The following is a 20,660-nucleotide window of genomic DNA, read 5'->3' on the forward strand; positions in this document are numbered from 1 at the left end:
CCGATTCAGTCGGGGGCGCTCGGCTGAGAGTTAGATTCGGCCAACGTCTTGAGGCTCGAGTCTGGGCTGCCTTAGGCAATATTACTTATGGCTAGGATGCGGGGATTGAGCTCGGGCTGATTCCGGTGTGAGTTATCTGGCCCAAACGTATTACTTGCGTCTCGGGCCGATTGGAGACACTCTCTGGCAGATGATTACACGGGTTGCTTTATATAATTAACATTTCATTATTTATTTATTTTTCCATATTTTATCATTGTTTCTGTGATCAAAAAATACAATTAACATTTCAATAAAATTCTTTAATCCTGTTGAAGTTGTATTTTAGTACTTTTTTTAGTACTCTAAGACACTGCATCGCAGTGCAAACTGCGGCTCTACAGATGCTGGTTCGATACCCGTGCCGGCAGTGACCGGGAGACCCATGAGGCGACGCCCAGCGTCGTCTGAGTTAGGGGAGGGTTTGGCCGGTCAGAATGTCCTTGTCCCATTGCGCTGTAGCGATTCCTATGCCAGGCGCTGACACGGTCAACAGGTGTACAGTGTTTCCTCCGAGATAAAGCTTTTTGGTGGATGGGTATAATTTGTATGCATAAAATGTATAATAGTAATATTTAAAATGACTAAATAGGGTAATTTTTGTATACATTTATTTAAATTGGCATCGGGCAGCTTCTGGGGGGATTCTGGTAAGATGCCGGCAAAGTCGGCTYAATTACGGTAGACGGAAATGGCCAATGTACTTGGGCCGATTCTGGGCAGTTATTCATTTTGATTCCGGGCCGAGTCCGACACCCGATTCCGGGCCGATTCAATCAGTTCCGGCCCCCCGGAAGAGGGACGCTTCTGGGCTGATTCCTCATTYCTAGCTGGGTCCTATCTGTCTCTATAGAGGAGAAGTGTAATACAGGTTTCCTGTCTGTGGTTCTAGATGCTTGGGGAAGTGTAATGCAGGTCTCCTGCAATGTCTCTCTGGAGGAGAAGTGTGATACAGGTTCCTGTCTGTCTCTCTGGAGGAGAAGTGGAATACAGGTTCCTGCCTGTCTCTCTGGAGGAGTAGTGTGATGCAGTGTCTCCTGTCTGTCTCCAGAGGAAAGTGTGATACAGGTCTCCTGTCTGTTCTCTATAGAGGAGAAGTGGAATACAGGTCTCCTGCCTGTCTCTCTGGAGGAGTAGGTGTGATGCAGGTCTCCTGTCTGTCTCTCTATAGAGGAGAAGTGTAATACAGGTTTCCTGTCTGTGGTTCTAGATGCTTGGGGAAGTGTAATGCAGGTCTCCTGCATGTCTCTCTGGAGGAGAAGTGTGATACAGGTCTCCTGTCTGTTCTCTGGAGGAGAAGTGGAATACAGGTCTCCTGCCTGTCTCTCTGGAGGAGAAGTGTGATACGGTCTCCTGCCTGTCCTCAGAGAGAAGTGTGATACAGGTCTCCTGTCTGTCTCTCTGGAGGAGAAGTGTGATACAGGTCTCCTGTCTGTCTCTCTGGAGGAGAAGTGTGATACAGGTTCCTGCCTGTGGTTCTAGAGGAGAAGTGGAATACAGGTCTCCTGCCTGTCTCTCTGGAGGAGTAGTGATGTGACAGGTCTCCTGTCTGTCTCCAGAGGGAGAAGTGTGATACAGGTCTCCTGTCTGTCTCTCTGGAGGAGAAGTGTGATACAGGTTCTCCTGTCTGTCTCTCTGAGGAGGACAAGTGTGGGCGTTGACCAGTGGTCTCCTGCCCTGGGTTCTAGAGGCTGCATGGGAGAAGTGTGAGGCTGGACTGCTGTCTCCCTCTCGCTCTTAAAGCTTGGAGAAGTGTTATACGGGTTAATTGTCTCTCTCTATAAAAGCTGGGAGAAGTGTGATGCTGGTCTGCCATGTCTATGGTACAACACTGAGGAAGTGTGATGCTGGTCTGCCGTGTCTATGGGACAAGACTGAGGAAGTGTGATGCTGGTCTGCTGTGTCTATGGGACAAGACTGAGGAAGTGTGATCTACACATTAGCCTATTCCCTTTACAGTTCCTCTACAGGTGGCTCTGCTATGACATCCACGGAGAGAAATGAAATGTTCAGTGTTTGGTCTGTAGATAGATCAGAGATCCACACTGAAGTTTCTTCATCTGGTTCTTCAGCTGGGAGATGTGTTCTCCTTTCCTTTTCAAGACCAAATCGGGGCATTTCTTCTGAGAGCTGTCTGGAAGCTACATCTTAGAGTCATGTCATTCCAGCGATGTTTTGTTTCAACCTGAAAGGATACAAAAATCTATTATAAGCAGCTTAAACGAACACAAAAACAACAACGACAATATTATCAACAACAACAACAAGCTCTTTAATCACTTCTAAGATATTGTCATTGRGGACGTAAAAGAGCCCGGCTGCTCTTTGAAGTTTAATGGATTTTTGTCAAAACCAATCAATAAGTCATTATCTCTATGTGTGTTGATGATGGAGAGGAGATGAGAACCCCGCCAGCGCTCAGCTCGCTATCCTTTTCATATGTCTCCAGCTGGAAGGGCCTATAGAGGTTGGTTCTGATGGCACGGGGCCCACGCCTGCACAGAGCTGAGCTCCTCTGTATACTAATCACAGAGACACAAAGGGTGGCAGCGYCCCCGCCTGGCACACACAACCAGGGGGATTGTGGGCCGGTAAAACAGGGAGGATTATGGTTTGTGCTCTGTTGAGACGTCCAGGATTTCTCCCCAGTCTGGAGACTATCCCAGAGGAACAGCTTTCCTCTGCCGCAGTAACATGGGTTTACCATGTTTAACACAAGGTGGGAACAAGCCCTTCAGCCATGTTCCACGGCTGCTTAGAGGCACCACAATATGTTGAGCTCATAATAGGATCTGTGTGGCCACATCCAAATGAGCACCCTATTCATACCCCTTGACTTATTCCACATTTTGTCGTGTTATAGCCTGGATTCAAAATGTATTAAATTGTTGTTTTTTTCTCACGCACAATAGCCCATAATGGCAAAGTGAAAACCTGTTTTTAGACATTTTTCCAAATCTATTGAAAATGAATATCTCCTTTACATAAGTATTCACACCCCTGAGTCGATTCATGTTAGAATCACCTTTGGCAGCGATTACAGCTCAGAGTCTTTCTGGGTAAGTCTCTAAGAGCTTTGCTTGCTGATCATTGCTAGACAGCCATTTTCAAGTCGATTTATGTCAAAATTGTAGCTTAGCCACTCTGGAACATTCAATGTCGTCTTGTTAAGCAACTCCAGTGTATATTTGGCCTTGTGTTTTAGGTTATTGCCCTGCTGAAAGGTGAATTTCTATCACACTGTCTATTGGAAAGCAGACTGAACCAGGTTTTCCTCTAAGATTTTGCTTGTGCTTAGCTCTATTCCGTAACTTTTTATCCTAAACAACTCCCTAGTTCTTGCCAATAACAAGCAAACCTATGATGCAGCCACCACAAAGATTGAAGAGTGGTACTCAGTGATGTGATGTGTTGGATTTGCCCCAAACAAAACGCTTTGTATTCAAGATTCAACATTTTTGCAGTTTTACTTTAGTGACTTATTGTAAACAGGATGCATTTCTATATTCTGTACAGGCTTCCTTCTTTTCACTCTGTCATTTAGGTTAGTATTGTGGAGTAACTACAATGCTGTTGATCCATCCTCAGTTTTCTCCTATCACAGCCATTCAACTCTGTAAATTTTTTAAATCACCATTGGCCTCATGGTGAAATCCCTGAAGGGTTTCCTTCCTCTCCGACAAACTAAGTTGGGAAGGACGCCTTTATCTTTGTAGTGACTGGGTGTATTGATACACCATGCAAAGTGTAATTAATAACTTCACCATGCTTTTTTGCAAAGCATTGGAAAACCTCCCTGGACTTTGTGGTTGAATCTGTGTTTGAAATTCACTGCTTGACTTAGGGACCTTACAGATAATTGTATGTGTGGCTTGCGGAGATGAGGTAGTCATTCATAAATCATGTTAAACACGATTATTGCACGCAGAGTGAGTCCATGAAAATTATTATGTGATTTGTTAACTCTCTGGGATAGGGGSCGGTATTTTCACATCCGGATGAAAAGCGTGCCCAAAGTAAACTGCCTACTACTCAGGCCCAGAAGCTAGGATATGCATATTATTAGTAGATTTGGATAGAAAACACTCTGAAGTTTCAAAAACTGTTTGAATAATCTGTGAGTATAACAGAACTGATTAGATTTTTTTTTTTTGGTCAATCTGTTTTCCATTAGTTTCCTATGGCAAGCCCGTTTTAAGAGAAATATGTTTGCAGTTCCTATAGCTTCCACTAGATGTCAACAGTCTTTAGAAATTGGTTGATGTTTTTCCTTTGAGAAATGAAGAAGTAGTCCTTTCCTTTCTGGGTGTATAGCCAAGTGTACTGTTGTGGTTGGGGCGCGTGACCTGAAGCTCGCTCCACTTTCATTTTAACCGCTATTGAACGCAGTTTATCCCGTCTTAAATTTGATCGATTATTTACATTTTAAAATACTTAAAGTTGGATTAGGAAAGTTGTTTGAAATGTTTGGACAAAGTTTACAGGTAACTTACTAGATATTTTGTAGTCATGCTGGGCGAGTTGGAACCGGTGTTTTTCTGAATCAAACGCTCCAAATAAATMGACATTTTGGGGATATATAACGATGGAATTAATCGAACAAAAGGACCATTTGTGATGTTTATGGGACATATTGGAGTGCCAAGAGAAGAAGSTCTTCAAAGGTAAGGCATGAATTATATCGTTATTTCTGAGTTTTGTGTCGCGCCTGGCGGGTTGAAATATGATTGTCATGTGTTTGTTTGATGGGGGGCTGTCCTCAGATAATCGCATGGTTTGCTTTCGCCATAAAGCCTTTTTGAAATATGACATGGTGGCTAGATTAACAAGATGTTAACTTTATATTGGTGTATTGCACTTGTGAATGTATGAAAGTTAAATATTTTTTTATTTTTTATTTTTTATTCTCGCTCTTCCATTTCATCGGATGTTGTCAAATCCATCCCGCTAACGGGATTTGATCCAGAAGAAGTTTTTCAGCACATTTTTACTCTTGAACATATTTAGGCTTGCCATATCAAAGGAGTTGAATACTTATTGACGCAACACATTACAGCTCTTAATTTTTACTTCATTTGTACAAAATTCTAAGAACATAATTCCACTTTAACATTATGGGGTATTGTGTGTAGGCCAGTGTGTCACGTTCGTCGTAGTGAGGAGACCAAAGCGCAGCGTGATGTGAATAAATACTTTTAATGTAAGACGAATGAACACGAAGAACATTAAACAAACTAATACAAAACAACAAKACGTGAACGCTATAAACAAAGAGTGCAGACATGCAACTTCACATAGACAATAACCCACAAAACCAACATGGCAAATGGTAACCTAAATAGGATCCCCAATCAGAGACAACGATAAACAGCTGCCTCTGATTGGGAACCAATCAAGGCCACCATTGACCTACATATGCCTAGACTAACTACACACACCTAGACATACAGAAACCCCATWGATATATAAAACCCCTAGACAAGACAAAAACACACATACCACCCTCGTCACACCCTGACCTAACCAAAATAATAAAGAAAACAAAGATAACTAAGGTCAGGGCGTGACACAGTGACACAAAATCTAAATATAATACATATTAAATTCAGGCTGTAACACAACGACATGTGGAAAAAGTCAAGGGGTGTGAATAATTTCGGTAGGCACTGTAGTAGACTACTTTTGACCAGGGCCCATATGGTTCTGGTGGTCAAAAGTAGTGCACTATACAGCCCTGTAGCTTTTTAATCTTYGCTAATACTGTATTTGTAACAAAAGCGCCCTGGTTATGTTGATTTAAAGGAGGAGAATTATCCGAAGAATAGTGTGGGTTGCAACTCACCTTCAGAGCTTGAGAGTGTTCGGACGTATGATTTCGTGTCGTGGGCTCTGGCACCAGCCTAAAATAAAGAAAATAACATGATTGATTACAATAATAAAGGTACAGAAAGAAAACAAACTACTGCAATTTAAAGTGATCCAGAACAATTGTTTTAGTACGGTTAAAGAGGAATTCATTTTACTTACAATACAACATATTTTATCAAAGTCTTATAATACACTTATTGCACACCAAACTTTCTAGAAATATTACAGCTATTTATATTACTTTTTAATGTTTTATATCGAAGTCTAATTAATCCCCAGTGTTGACTTTTAAACCCCTTCAAGATTAAGAAAGACGTAATAAAGAACAACATATTAAAGTTCATTTTGGTTTTAGTGCTTTATGTTTGTCAGTCTACGTTAGGGTGAGGTTAGGTTGGTTGGGTTTGATTACCTTGTGGAACGGATGGACGGAGGTCTTTTAAAACAGCTACTCTCTGTCTGCCGTCCTCTCAGTGCGGAGGTCAGCTGGGGTTCAGAGGTCATTTAGAATCTCTCTAACGGAGGGGCATGGCCAAAGGGCAGGGGCCGCATGGGTCTTTATAGACTGAGAGATAGAGGGCCACACCACCAGAGGGGAACACAGGGAGCAAAACAACAACAGAAACGATTTCCCCTCCATACAAATTCCATACAATTGTGTGAAAGCCATTGCTTACATCCAGTAGAAAAGCTATGAACAGTCCCTAGGTGTTTCTCCTGGTGTCACTGCTTGTTGTCATTAAAATGTAATAGCACTGTCTATTATAAGGTGCTCAAAGTGACTTATTGTCAGATAGGCAAGCAAGAAAATACAGGTGCCGATGCCATTGTTAGTGTATATGTTAGTGTACTGTACTGTTCCCTATGCTGTAACACATTGTAATCCGTTTTATTAAGAGATAACATATGAAAAACACACAACATCAAAGACTTAAATCTGTGGTTGACATTGTATCAAAACCATTCCCTACAAAACATTACCTGAATTGTAAAATACAAATATGCGACACAGTTCTTACAAAATTGTGTTGTTTTGTTGCTTGCATTCAGTTTTAAGATTTTTCATAAACATAATGTTAACTTTTATGCGGTTTTACATGTTATCATATTATTCAGAAGCTAATTCTTGATCAACATGGTATCGCTCAAGAGTCTATACATTCATTACGGAATATAAAAACCTGTATTAAAGTGAGCATTTCAATATTATCATCAGCATCATTCTTTCCAATGTTCGTTTTGTAAGTTTAGATTATAATGTTTTTCTATTTAGCTATGTAAATACAGAATTAGGCTCTTGAACACAAACTTACTTCTTTCAAAAAGTTTATTGAGCATCAACCAAGAAGAAAAATTTAAAGGGCTTACATAAGCAGAGAAGGTTAATATGCTAATACACTATTTCTGCTACCAGACCAATTCTACATGGTTTAATGTCTCAAGAAACGGATTATTACATTGTCTGAAAGCATTTCAGGTTTTTAACCCCCTAAAAAATAATAGATTGGAATTAATTATTAAGAGCTTTACATAAAATGTTTTGCAGCTCTTGATTCTTTTTTTTTTACTGAAGATTTTTACACAAAAAAAAAGAAGAGTATGGCCTGTGAATGAAGATTGATTAAAGGTGGGAATTAAACACACATGTCTACACACGTTTTAAGATAGGATAAAACACCTGACACTATCCACAATGATTCCACACCATGCTTGTATAAGCCCTTTAACACTAAAGACCTATCATTTACAAAAGGAGATCAAACAACAATATGTATTTCAGGATCGTTCTGTTTTCTGATTGGAAWGGTTTCATTTACAAGGGACACAATTGACCAATCACCCCCAGGAAAAAATATCTACAATACTTCACCTCTCTACAACTAAATCACTAACATATTAAAGTGACCAATCCCTCTATAACCAGGTCCATAGTATTTAGATATCTACTTGTTTAGGAGTGGGTAGATGACCTAAAATATACACATTATTCTGGTGAAAACAGTCTTGATATGATACCAGGTTTTTCTGTTTTTAAAACACACATTTACGATTGAGTGTTTTTATTCTAAAAAGAAGGGAGCGTCCGTATAAAATCCATTACTTGATGACACGTCCGTGAGGGATTGTGCAGGTTCTTGTATAATCAGTTCAATATCTGGAGTAGGGCGTCTCTCTGTACACTCCCTTGGTCGTCCGTGCAGCTGGCACCTTCCCGCGATTAGTTGTCCACTCCTCCTGACCTGCTTTATAGGGAAACAACAATAAGAAACACACTTTTGTGTAACTCAGATGTTTATGTCATTTGTACGCTGGTGTCAAGAGGTTATTGGACAACATTTTTATATTTTCCTTAGCCTGGAACTGAGGTAAGCATTCAGCTATCATACTTTAATCAGGCATCAATCCAGTCACAAATAGTTCAATTATGTCAAGGTTCTGTCTTCATCAGTGAACACAAATGAAGCATCATGGACTTTCTGGTCACAAAATCCTTTGAGAGTCTGATGTTGACATGGCTTATCCAACCGGAACAACAGAAGACTCCCACAGCCTCTGTAGTTCAAACAAAACATCCACCAAGAAGCTTGTCATTCACCTAGAAGGATGCATTTAGATAATTGAAACAGAAGATCAAATAGCTACTTGAAAAGAGCCAGTGTAGTGGCTCCTAGCAAAAGGGCACAATAACCATTAGCCCAAATCAGACCTCATTCAGGCCCTCTGCTGTCTATGTGCCAAGTGCCTGCTGCATCGATGGTAGCCTTTGTGTGATCTCTAGCCAACAGAGTCTCATCCCCGGAGCAGAGCAGAGGCTCACAAAGGACTGTTTTTTCCCTGACATGGTCTCTGCTGGCAGCCCATAACCAATAGTTTCTAATTAAACCTGTCACCGTTTCTCTGGCACTCAKTTTAGAGAAACAGTGACCAAGGTAACCTTGTGTTTAGAGATCAGCTATGTACCATCAACTCTGTTTATCATTTAAACATCCCCTTCCTTTGAACTGTCAAACACCTCTTTCTTTTGTCCTGTTAGAAAGCATTTAGCGTGGCACTGTTCACCACTGTGTGTGTCTGTGTGTGTGCTTTGGAGGTTAGTTCTTTACACTTTTCCACCAGAGTTGCTTGCCACATTATTCCTGTGTGTTAATCTATTATTGCAAATAGGAATATGAATAAGCTCTTCTTTCAGTTAAAATAACAACAATTAGGTGGGTACTTACATTTGTAGTGTGTATTATACTAGTGTGTGCATTATACACATGTTTTTTGCATATCCCAATTCCCCTGAGACAGCCTCACAGCCAGGGATCAGCCATCATTGACAGTGACCCAMGAGCAATTAAAGTTAAGTGTCTTGCTCAAAGGCACATCGYCAGATTTTTCACCTAGTCAGATTGGGGATTCGAACCAGTGACCTTCGGTCACTAGCCCAAAGCTCGTACAGGCTCCTAGGCTACCTGCCCTATGTTATGGTCAATTACAAAGTTATTATGGACCAAAGAACATATACTGTAAGTCCTTCATGTTACAGATAGTGTCTCAGTCTGGTGACAACTGTATACATTTACTGTGAAGTGCTGTAAGAATTGACATCTGCCAAAGCAAGAGGAGACCTGGGTAATGAGATGACATTAACGGCTCAGTGACTGAAACAGGAACCATACAGCGCTCAAGTCATTACACCAGAAAATAAAACTATGGTTAAAGCTATATTAGAAAACCAGACGTCAAGGCATATCAGTTACTCTATCACTCATGGTTTATGTATGAATACAGTCAGGGTATTGTGTAGACGTAGCCATGCCCCGCTTTATAGAATTACTGTCTTTATCAGACATCCCCAACCTTTATAATAACATAATTGTATTTGACATTGTCAGAAAAATGAGCACTGTTCATATGGAGTTGCGTAWAAGAGGTCTAATTCAGTTGTGAAACAGACAAATCATTCAGAAATTATTTTACCGTTATATTGACAAAGAACATGCCTCATGTTATCCCATCACCTGGCACCCTGAATAATGCTAACGATACATCTACAACAAATGTGTCCCAAAAATGTATGGAGTGCCTACTCAGGGAAATTACATTGTATGTGGGTTTGAAAACCCTTAGAGTCAACTGACGTACAGGTGCGTCAATCTACATAACATAATAAAAAAATCCCCTTCAAAATCCGTCAGTTTAAACTGAAGATATCKGTCTCAATCTACCTCATCTGCCGATATCGCAGATCCACATCTGCAGTGAAAGGTGGCAGAGCTAGATCTGTGTTTGTCCATGAAACATCTGGAACACCGGTCTTCTCACAAAAACATCTGTCGCTCCCGAACTGTTTTACCTACCTATTTTGACCTCTCTATGGAAAGGCTAGACTCTCACGAACACAATGGTATTTTGCTCTACAACCCCCACAAGTGTCAGGGGACTTGTCTGAAGAAGATACAGCCTTGTGCCAACTTCTGTTTGTAGCGTCCGAACCGTTTGGGCTACAAACTAATGTGAACCCACTGTGGAAAAGGGGAGATTCTCAGAAACACAATGGGGTTCTACATTTTGCTTTATGACCCCCACAAATGTCACGGGACTCGTCTGAATGTAACAGGCACCGGTTAAAAAAATATTATGTAGGATGAAGGTAGTTTTGTGCCTACCCAAAAAGAGGTTAAATATGTGTAATAATAATAATAATATATATATATATATATTTCCTGAGCTTTCTTATATCTCCTAGCTAGGACAAACACTTCACTTCATTAACACTTACCATGTGTTATTCAGTGCATTTACAACGTGTTATTCAGTGCGTTTCTCTGGGTTATGGTAGTAAAGGCCAAATTCAATATTTTATCAAATACCTTTTTTCTTAATTTTTTTTTATACCTAAAGGGGTCCAAAAATTCTAAATCAAATAGTTAATGTGACCATCTTAAAACAATTCCAGATGTCAGCTAAGAACCCCCCCCCCCCTTTTAAGAATGAACAGCATTCAAACTGCTGATGAACAAAGAACCACATTGAACAAGACAGTATTCATTTCAACAACATTTTATATGTTAATAAAGCAGTTAGTAACTCACCGTATGACTCATACGATTCCTCACCATTATCGTGTCCGTACTCATAATAATCGTCTGAGCTGTGTAAGGAAAGAAAGAGGAGACATCCATCAGAATCTCTTTTTAACAATAAAATGACATGCCCGGGCCMTTTCTTAATAGAGAACAATAGAGGTTGGGGTTTCTACAACACACAGGCATCAAATCATTACCTGGAATGTGAACGACATGAACTGTTCGGGAAAGTGAAATAATGTCAACGTGAGAAAATGATGTGCACAATTGATGTACCATTCCGCTGTATGTAATCATAAAGATATACTCTACATGGCATTACAAACATACGCAAAAGGTTCATACAGAATGTTTCTTTCATAACTATGCCTTCCCTCTCTTAGAGGATGGCTGTGTCCATCCCCCCCATATCCTGTCCCATAACACAGGATATGGAGATATACTGTATATGAGAGATGGCACCTGTAATGAAAAATAAAAAGTCTGTCTTGAATTGTGGTTCATTTCTTTGCTATTCTTTATTTATTTCTCAGCCGTGCCCGTTGACTTGCTGACAGAACAACCGTGTGCTGGCATCATTCAGTATCAGACCTATCAGTCAGACCCAGAAAGGTAATTCATCATAAAGCTGTCATAGAGCCGACACTGGCGGCCCATCACAGCTGAGTCCCCCCCTTCCCACCCCCAGCCATTATCACCTTGGCTGCTGTAGGTTCATCTACCTCAGTCGATCTATAAACACATAGCCTATTAGCTATACAATTGTAATGCTATACCCCTGAAAGAGGCGAAATATGAGAACTGATTCACACTGACACGTAGCATCTGTTCAGTCAGTTGTAATGATGAATTGCATATCATCAACTCGTCACATAGATATCMCATCTCTTTGTACATCTCTTTGTATTCCTAGGCATTACTAATCAAGCTCTGCAGACATCAATGGCGCACACAGATGATCGTATTATCACATTCACATTAATTATTTGAATATTACTTACTATTGTAATTGTATTAATATCAGTGATGTATTCGGGGCGGCAGGTAGCCTAGTTGGGCCCGCCAGTAACCGAAAGGTTGCTAGATCGAATCCCCGAGCTGACAAGGTAAAAATCTGTCGTTCTGCCCCTGAACAAGGCAGTTAACCCACTGTTTCTAGGCCGTCATTGTAAATAAGAATTATCTGACTTGCCTAGTTAAAATAAGGTTAAAAAAACTGTAGTGGTAAAAAAAAGTAGGTAATGGGTAAGCTATCAACTCCAGTGGGTGATGGAGATAAGAACAAACAACCACCAACATGTATGACCTGTATTATTTGCATTATGATGGCATTTTAATGTAGTCCTATATGGAAGATAGGAGATGTTCATATTGAAACATATCTTATTTTTTTTGTTCCTAACTTGGTTGATAAGAAAGTTATTATGAGAACTTAGTAGCCTATTTTTTGCGCCTGCTGAGGTAGGCTCCGAATAACGTTAGCTTCCTATTTCATCCCTCTAGCTGGCTAGAGTAATACTAGCCAGAGCCCTTCATAAGTCTCTGCCGCCAGCTAGCCTACTTGAGCCGACTTCCTCGGCCTGTGCCGCGAGAGGGCAGAGCTAGCCATTTGAGAGAGTGGTGAATGTGCTGCTAAAAAGGCAAATCCGGGAGGCAGATACGGGGAACGCAGTGGAACATAACGAACAAACCCCTATTCATGATTCCACTCGTTCGCAAAGATGCAGGCYAACTCAGTCAGATCAAGAATATAAGTTTTGATCAATGCTGGGAGCAATATTTAGATGTAATTGATTTTCTTTATTGTGTACAAAATATAWATTAGTGTTACTACAATAGGTCTATGACAGGGTCACTTCTCCTCTCCTCTCTTTGGCTTAGTGCTGGAGGTGACACTACAGGCCCATATATACACCATATCCACACAGAAGGTTGACGTTTATGATTTTCTCATTTCAAAGCACTTAATCATTATTAAACTTTGATTGACAGCATGTTTTTTTTGGAGGGGGGGGGGGGCTTAAAGACACAAGCTGACATGAACAATTGAAAATCATGTACYGGGACAGAGGGGGAAAAATGTCCATTGTTGTGGATCTATAAACGTCTGCTTGAGACATTGTCCAGAGAAGGCATTCATGTTGGGTTTCTTCCCCGGGGAGATCATTGACTTGGCATGAAGATTGCATTGCTCACACAGCTCATGACTCAACCAGTGAACAATAACAGCAGAAACAAAGGCAGGCTTTTTCCTCTTATCTAAACTGGACCCCTGCTAAGATGTGAGTGAATATTTATGCTCTGTGTCCACAAAGAGAAGCCAGACGTTGTTATTCAGAGTGTGATGTTTTCCAATCAACCCTCACAGCAGAGGTACCACTGTGAGACTTTCACTGGTGTCCAGCTGCTAATATATACCGCAAACACACTCATAAATGGGCTTTAAGAGGAGAAAAAACAGAGAGGCAAGAGTGGTAGAGAGATAGATAGAGATAGAGAGAGAAAGGAGAGAGAGAAAAGAGAGAAGAAAGAGAGAGAGGAGAGGAGAGAGAGAGTGAGTGTGAGAAATATATATATAGAGAGAGAGTAACAGAGAGAGAGACAATAGAGAGAAAAGGAGAGGGAGAAGGAGAGAGAGGAGAGAGAGAGAGAGAGAGAGAGAGAAAGGAGAGAGCAAGAGAGAGAGAGAAGATGCAACAAATGAATGCTATTTCTCTCTTTCCATGTCTTGTACACTGTGAAACACCTGACAGGGTTTGTGGTAATTTGATTTCACACCATGTCTCAACACTGGGGTGTATTCTTCCCAGAGCGGAACCCCTCTGAATACACACTCAACTACAAACCGTTCTGCTAAAACGCCCTGGGAAGCTGAGGGGCTAAACAAGCYTCTCATCCTTCCTGTTGGTGTAAAGCTAAAGCCTACGAGGACCAATAACGMCAGTTAGGTCCTCAGAGAGCTGCCAAGTTAAAGCATTCCCCTTTTAAAACGACGAGAGGAGGACTCCCAAAGCTGTTAGGCACTTCTAATTTCTGGGATGACATTTAGTCAATATCCTCACACCTTTTCTCCTCTATTACCCTGGTCTGGTCAGTGAGTCCTCAGGCCTCAGGTACGTCCTGAAGGGCAACCATCCAGGTGAAACTAACTGCTCATATGCCCTTCAAGTAAAATACAGGTTGCATCCCAAATGGCACAGTCAAATGCCTCATAGCACTTTTATAGTGGCCCTTTGTAGCTCAGTTGGTAGAACGGTAGCGTAGTGGTTTCAATTCCTGGGAGCACCCATACATAAAATGTATGCGCGCATGACTGTAATTTGCTTTGGATAAAAGAGATTGCTAAATCACACGTATTAGAAACCATCCATCAACACTTTATAAARAGTCACTAATGGAGTAAACACGATGCTGGGAACGAGTCAGGGACTGAAACAATCCCGACGTACCCAACTGAATTCATTTTTTATGTTGTTTTAATCACAAGCAAACTCTGTAAACATTCCTTAACAGCTAATGATAGAGCAGAGCAAGGAGAAACCCAGAGCAATCTGTCTTAAAGCGCTGGCTGGCCTTGACCTTGATAAATGAACACCCATAGCGCCCATTAGCTAACCCTGTCTCGTGATCAGGAATGAGGGAATCTGACTCCAGACCTGCTCGTCCACAGGTATACCTACTGCCTGGCTCTCAGTTTTACAGATATGTCTATAAATGGCTGATCTTAAGTAGTGATTTTGCCGTTTGCGCCGCCACTWAACAGATGGTGGTGTTACATCTGAATGATGCAGTACACGTCCCTGGTGGACTTTGCTTTCTCACACAGCCATTACTCTTCTGTTGCTCTGTGATAAACTTGCAGAGATATGCTAGGACATTAGAGAGGATCCAGAGGCACTGAGAAGAACAATCTATAATRGGCAGTCATATCCAGAGGAGAGAAMACACTAAATATTTCATAGGTTTTCCAAAGCAAGACGAAGACCATTCAACAGCATATTCAACAGATTTTCCTCATACATTTCATGCAAATATAAGGGGCATTTTGATAGCAAGATAACTTCATTCATATTGGGGTGGCAGGTAGCCTAGTGGTTAGAGCATTTGGCCAATACCCGAAAGGTTGCTGGATTAAATCCCCGAGCTGACAAGGTATAAATCTGTTGTTCTTCCCCTGAATAAGGCAATTAACCCACTGTTCCCTGGTTGGCCGTCATTGTAAARAAGAATTTGTTCTTAACTGACTTGCCTAGTTATATAAATAAAAGTATTGACACATTTTAGAGTGGGTACAGTATGTATTTTGTATTTCATGGATTAAGGCTCTGGAAAATATAGCAAAATGCCCCCAAAATACAAAAATAGACCAAATATAACACAAAAGGAACTGGACTTGGAAGAATGTGTCCTGTATATTATCCAAAAAGAGGTTGGTGTAATTGAAATTGAAAACTCCCTCAGGAAAATGCTGTTGATTGCTTGTCTCAGCAGCTGATTGCGAAGGCAATCGGCACTGTTGGACCCTTGCTGCGCTGTCACAAAGACAGACTGAATGGTAAACGTCATGGATTTACATAATGTGTGACTATAATCATCTGCTTTGTCTGAATTTGACCCCCCCATGGTAATCAACTTATCGATGGTCAATCAATGTTCAGCAGTCAGGCCTACGGCATTTAAAGTCACCTCAGGTTCAGATTGTGTCTTGGTGAACGGATGGGGAGGTGACTGCAATGTTAATACAGCCCAAGCATGTAGACTGAGGTCGCATCCCAAATGGCATGCTATATGACACCCTATGACACCCAATAGTGTATTACTMTTGACTAGGGTGCATAGGSCTCTGGTCAAAATAAGTGCATTATATAGAGAATAGGTTTCCATTTGGGAGTCACCCTCAGTTCTTCATCATGTTCAATAAACTGYCATCATCCTGAGAGCGTCTGGAAACTCTCCAAACAGCACCTGAGGCAGCAACAAAAAAAACACTTGTTTGGCCTGACAAGACTAAAATATCTCTAGCGCTGAAGGCAAATTAGCCTTAACAAGACTAAAATATCTCTAGGCGCTGAAGAAGAATTAGCCTGACGACAAGACTAAATATTCTCTTCTAGCGTGAAGAGGCAAATTAGCACTGACAAGGACTAAAAACAATATCTCTAGTGCTAGAAGCAATTAGCCTGACAAGACTAAAATATCTCCTAAGCCAGATGTAAGCTACAAGATAAATAACAGCGCTACAAATTACCTTCAAGGACTAAAATACTCTTAAGCGCTGAAAAGCAAATAGCTTACAAGACTAAAATATCTCTAGCGCTGAATGCAAATAGCCTTACAAACTAAAATACTCTAGGCTAATGCATAATTAGCCTACAAGACTAAAATATTCTAGCGGCTGAAGCAAAGTTAGCCTACAAGAACTAAAATATCTCTAAGCGCTAGAACAAATTAGGGCCAAAGACAGAAGTTGCTTGTCAAAACAAAACATTACATACTGCTGAGAACTAAATCAGAACTATACTGAAATGATAAAATATGCAGGTAAAGTAATTATACAAAGTACCCATCTGAGAACTGCATGACCTCTGGTTCTTAGATAGAAATCAATACAATTCTGCTGAACTAATTTACTCTGTTGAACTAATGTACTGCTAATGTGTGCCAAGCCTGAAATACTAGGGAAAATACCAACATGTTGCATATTTCCTAGGCCTAATCATGCCGAGAACTTGTAAGTTGTTATAGTATAACTCCTTGATTTCTTTACCCACTATTTAACTGGGCAAGTCAGTTAAGAACAAATTCTTATTTACAAWGACGGCCTACCCCGGCCAAACACAGACGACGCTGGGCCAATTGTGCGCCGCCCTATGGGAGTCCCAGTCACAGCCGGATATGATTCAGCCTGAATTCGAACCAGGGACTGAAGTGTTGCCTGTTGCACTGAGATGCAGTGCCTTAGACCGCTGCGCCACTCAGGTACTTTACACAACTATATCCAAGATGGCATAGCAGTGGGGCYTGTGTTTGTCTTGTCCCGTGTTAATAGTCTGTAAATAGTCTGTTTTTCATTTTTTTCCCGTATAGATTTTAATCTCACTTTCCATCTACAAAATAAATATACTTTCCTGCCACCCACCTCAACCAATGTGGTACGGATCTGCTATTTGTTATACCTTATAACTGGAACCTCCATCACGAGCTAGCCAGCAAACTAGCTACTAGCTACTAGTCATTGTTAGCCAATGCTAGCGGTCTTCACCGTTAACTCGGACACCAGCCAGCTTGAGSTCGGACAATTACCTGCCAGTCTGCACAGCGCGATATCAACCCAGAGCATATCGGACTGCTTTTCTTTACCACATCACCGGATTCCTGCCGCAAGCTCTGGACCATTACACTGGATCATCGCAGCTAGCTAGCTGCAACCTAGTGGCTATTGTTGGCTAACGCCTCTGTCCCGAAGCAAACCTTGAGCTTGCCTCGAGCTAGGCCCATCTCCCAGCCAGACYATGGAGTATACCAGCTAATTCTTGGGCTACAATACCTCTTTTGCCAATTGGCCTGGACCCCTTTATTGTCYACACGGAGCCCCGCCGGTCCATCATGACTGGTCTGCCGACGTAATCTTCCGATGTGGTTTCAACAGGCTTTTCTGTTGCGATGTCGCCGAAGACCTATCTGCTAGCCCCTGCCCGCTAGCTTTCTGAACTCTGTGTATCCCGCTCGCCTAGCGTAGTAGCGACTACCGAACGGCTCCCTGACTCACCTATTGCTGCTCATTGGACCCTATGATCACTCGGCTACACAGCTGATGCCTGCTGGACTGTTCATTAACACTGTACCTCGAACTCAGGTCCTGTGTGTGCCTAACTGATCCTCTCTGCCCATTCATCGCCATGATTGCTTTATGCCTCTCTCTCTTTATGCCTTGTCTACTGCTGTTTCGGTTAGTTCTTATTGTTTTATTTCACTGTAGAGGCCCCAGTACCGCTCAACATGCCTTAAATASCTCTTTTGTCCCACCCCCCATGCATGCGGAGACCTCACCTGGCTTAACTGGTGKCTCCCGAGATGCAACCTCCCTCATCGTCACTCAATGCCTAGGTTRACCMCCACTGTAGTCAAATCCTACCATACCCTTGTCTGTACATTATGCCTTGAATCTATTCTACCACGCCCAGAAATCTGCTCCTTTTATTCTCTGTTCCCAACGCACAWGAMGGCCAGTTCTTATAGCCTTTAGCCGTACCTTTATCCTACTCCTCCTCTGTTCCTCTGGTGATGTAGAGGTTAACCCAGGCCCTGTAGCCCCCAGTACTACACCTATTCCCCAGGCGCTCTCATTTGTTGTCATCTGTAACCGTAAAAGCCTTGMTTTCATACATGTTAACATTAGAAGACTCCTCCATACGTTTGTTATATTCACTGCTTTAGCACACTCCGCAAACCCTGATGTCCTAGCCTTGTCTGAATCCTGTCTTAGGAAAATTCTGAAATTGTAATGTAATCCATTCCAGTTACTACTTACCTGTCCAAAAACGTAACTTCTGGATTACCCAAACTCGGTAACGTGATCGGATTACTTTAAGTTARTTTTGGATAACTTTCCCCTTAAGAGGCATTAGAAGACAAAAATAATCATCAAATGCATTTGGTGTGTCATCATAGTAGTCTCTGACCTCATAGTGGTCTCTGAAATCATAGTGGTCTCTGACATCATAGTGGTCTCTGACATCATAGTGGTCTCTGACATCATAGTGGTCAGACTCTCTCAGATGGAACCACCACAATTTATGTAATTGAGAAAACAGAAAGGTGTCAATGTATTTTTTGGCAAACATCCTTTCGGAATTTAAAAGTAATCAAAGAAGTAATCATCTAGTTATTTTCTAAGTACAGTGCCTTCAGAAAGTATTCAGACCCTTTGACTTTTTCCACATTTTGTTAGGTTACAGCCTTATTCTAAAATGGATGAAAWAAATKATTTTCCTCATCAATCTACACACAATACCCCATAATAACAAAGCAAAAACAGGTTTTTCGATTTTTTTGCTAATATATTTTWAAAAATTWAACTGAAACATCAAATTTACATAAGTATTCAGACCCTTTACTCAGTACTTTGTTGAAGCACCTTTGGCAGCGATTACAGCCTCGACTATTCTTGGGTAAGACGCTACAAGCTTGGKACACCTGTATTTGGGGAGTTTCCCCCATTCTTCTCTGCAGATCCTCTCAAGCTTGGTCAAGTTGGATGGGGAGCGTTGGTACACAACTATTTTCAGGTCTCAAATCAAATCAAATCAAATTTTATTTGTCACATACACATGGTTAGCAAATGTTAATGCACGTGTAGCGAAATGCTTGTGCTTCTAGTTCCGACAATGCAGTAATAACCAACGAGTAATCTAACCTAACAATTTCACATCAACTACCTTATACACACAAGTGTAAAGGGATGAAGAATATGTACATAAAGATATATGAATGAGTGATGGTACAGAACGGCATAGGCAAGATGRAGTAGATGGTATAGAGTACAGTATATACATATGAGATGAGTAATGTAGGGTATGTAAACATTATATTAAGTGCCATTGTTTAAAGTGGCTAGTGATAGTTTGTCCGTGATGTTCGCCGAGGAACACTAAAACTATAATAACATCCCTCACTAATAACAGTCCTCAAGTATAGGGTGCTCCTCTGCTGTTCCTGAAGTCGCACGATCATCTCCTTTTTTTGTTTGACTGTAGGTGAGGTTATTTTCTCTGACACCACACTCCGAGGCCCTCACCTCCTCCCTGTAGCCGTCTCATCGTTGTATATATCAAAGCCACCCATGTAGTGCGTCTGCAAACTGATGATTGAGTTGAGCGTCATGGCCACGCATCTTGGTGAACAGGAGTACAAGGAAGGGCAAACGCACTTTGGCCCCATGTTGAGGATCAGCCGGGTGGAGATGTTATTACACTACTCCTACACAACTGGGGCGGCCCCGTCAGGATGTACCCAGTACCCCATTGCACAGCACGGCGAAACGCCAGGCTCGAGCTTGACGAGTTTGGAGGTACTATGTGTTACAAGCTAGCTGTTAGTCGATGAAACCAGCACTTCTCACATAGTTTCTCTGCCAGATGGGTTAGGGCAGTGTGCCGTGTGGTTGCGATTGCATCGTCTGGCGGACCTACTTGGGGCGGTAAGCAAATTGTGAGTGGGTCCTAGGGTGTCAGGTAGGTGGAGGTATATGTCCTTTGACAGTTCTCTCAAGCACTTCATTATGACGGAAGTGGAGTGCTACGGGGCGTATCGTTTTTAGCTCATTACCTTAGCTTTCTTGGGAACAGGAACAGGTGCCCTCTCGAAGCATGTGGGAAACAGCAGATGGATAAAGGATCGCACTTCAACCGATCGCTGTCCGCACCCGCCTGCCGACTTGCATCACTACTCTGGACGGTTCTGACTTAGAATATGTGGACAACTACAAATACCTAGGTGTCTGGTTAGACTGTAAAACCCTCCTTCCAGACTCACATTAAGCATCTCCAATCCAAAATTAATCTAGAATTGGTTTTCCTATTTGCACACAAAGCCTCCCTTCACGTCATGCTGCAAACATACCCTTGTAAAAACTGACTATCCTACAATCCTTGACTCGGCGAATGGTCATTTACAAAT

The 20,660-nt window shown here is 41.6% G+C and overlaps 1 protein-coding gene across 2 annotated transcripts in view; it reads right to left on the reverse strand.

Annotated features, from left to right (window-relative positions):
• Positions 1 to 7,220: 7,220 nt before the first annotated feature.
• khdrbs3 (KH domain containing, RNA binding, signal transduction associated 3) overlaps positions 7,221 to 20,660 on the reverse strand; it is a 248,543-nt gene continuing 235,103 nt past the window's right edge. The window contains exons 8-9 of one of the 2 annotated variants that reach the window (XM_023975210.2): positions 10,989 to 11,047; positions 7,221 to 8,147 (exon numbers count right to left, since the gene is read on the reverse strand). In XM_023975210.2, coding sequence (XP_023830978.2) covers positions 8,056 to 8,147; positions 10,989 to 11,047 — 151 coding nt within the window. In that variant the 3' untranslated portion in view covers positions 7,221 to 8,055. Of the gene's footprint in view, positions 8,151 to 10,988; positions 11,048 to 20,660 lie in introns of both variants that reach the window. The other variant, XM_023975209.2, reaches the window with a different exon arrangement.

This window comes from Salvelinus sp. IW2-2015, linkage group LG30 (assembly GCF_002910315.2).
Source record: "Salvelinus sp. IW2-2015 linkage group LG30, ASM291031v2, whole genome shotgun sequence".
Classification (NCBI taxonomy): Eukaryota; Metazoa; Chordata; class Actinopteri; order Salmoniformes; family Salmonidae; genus Salvelinus; species Salvelinus sp. IW2-2015.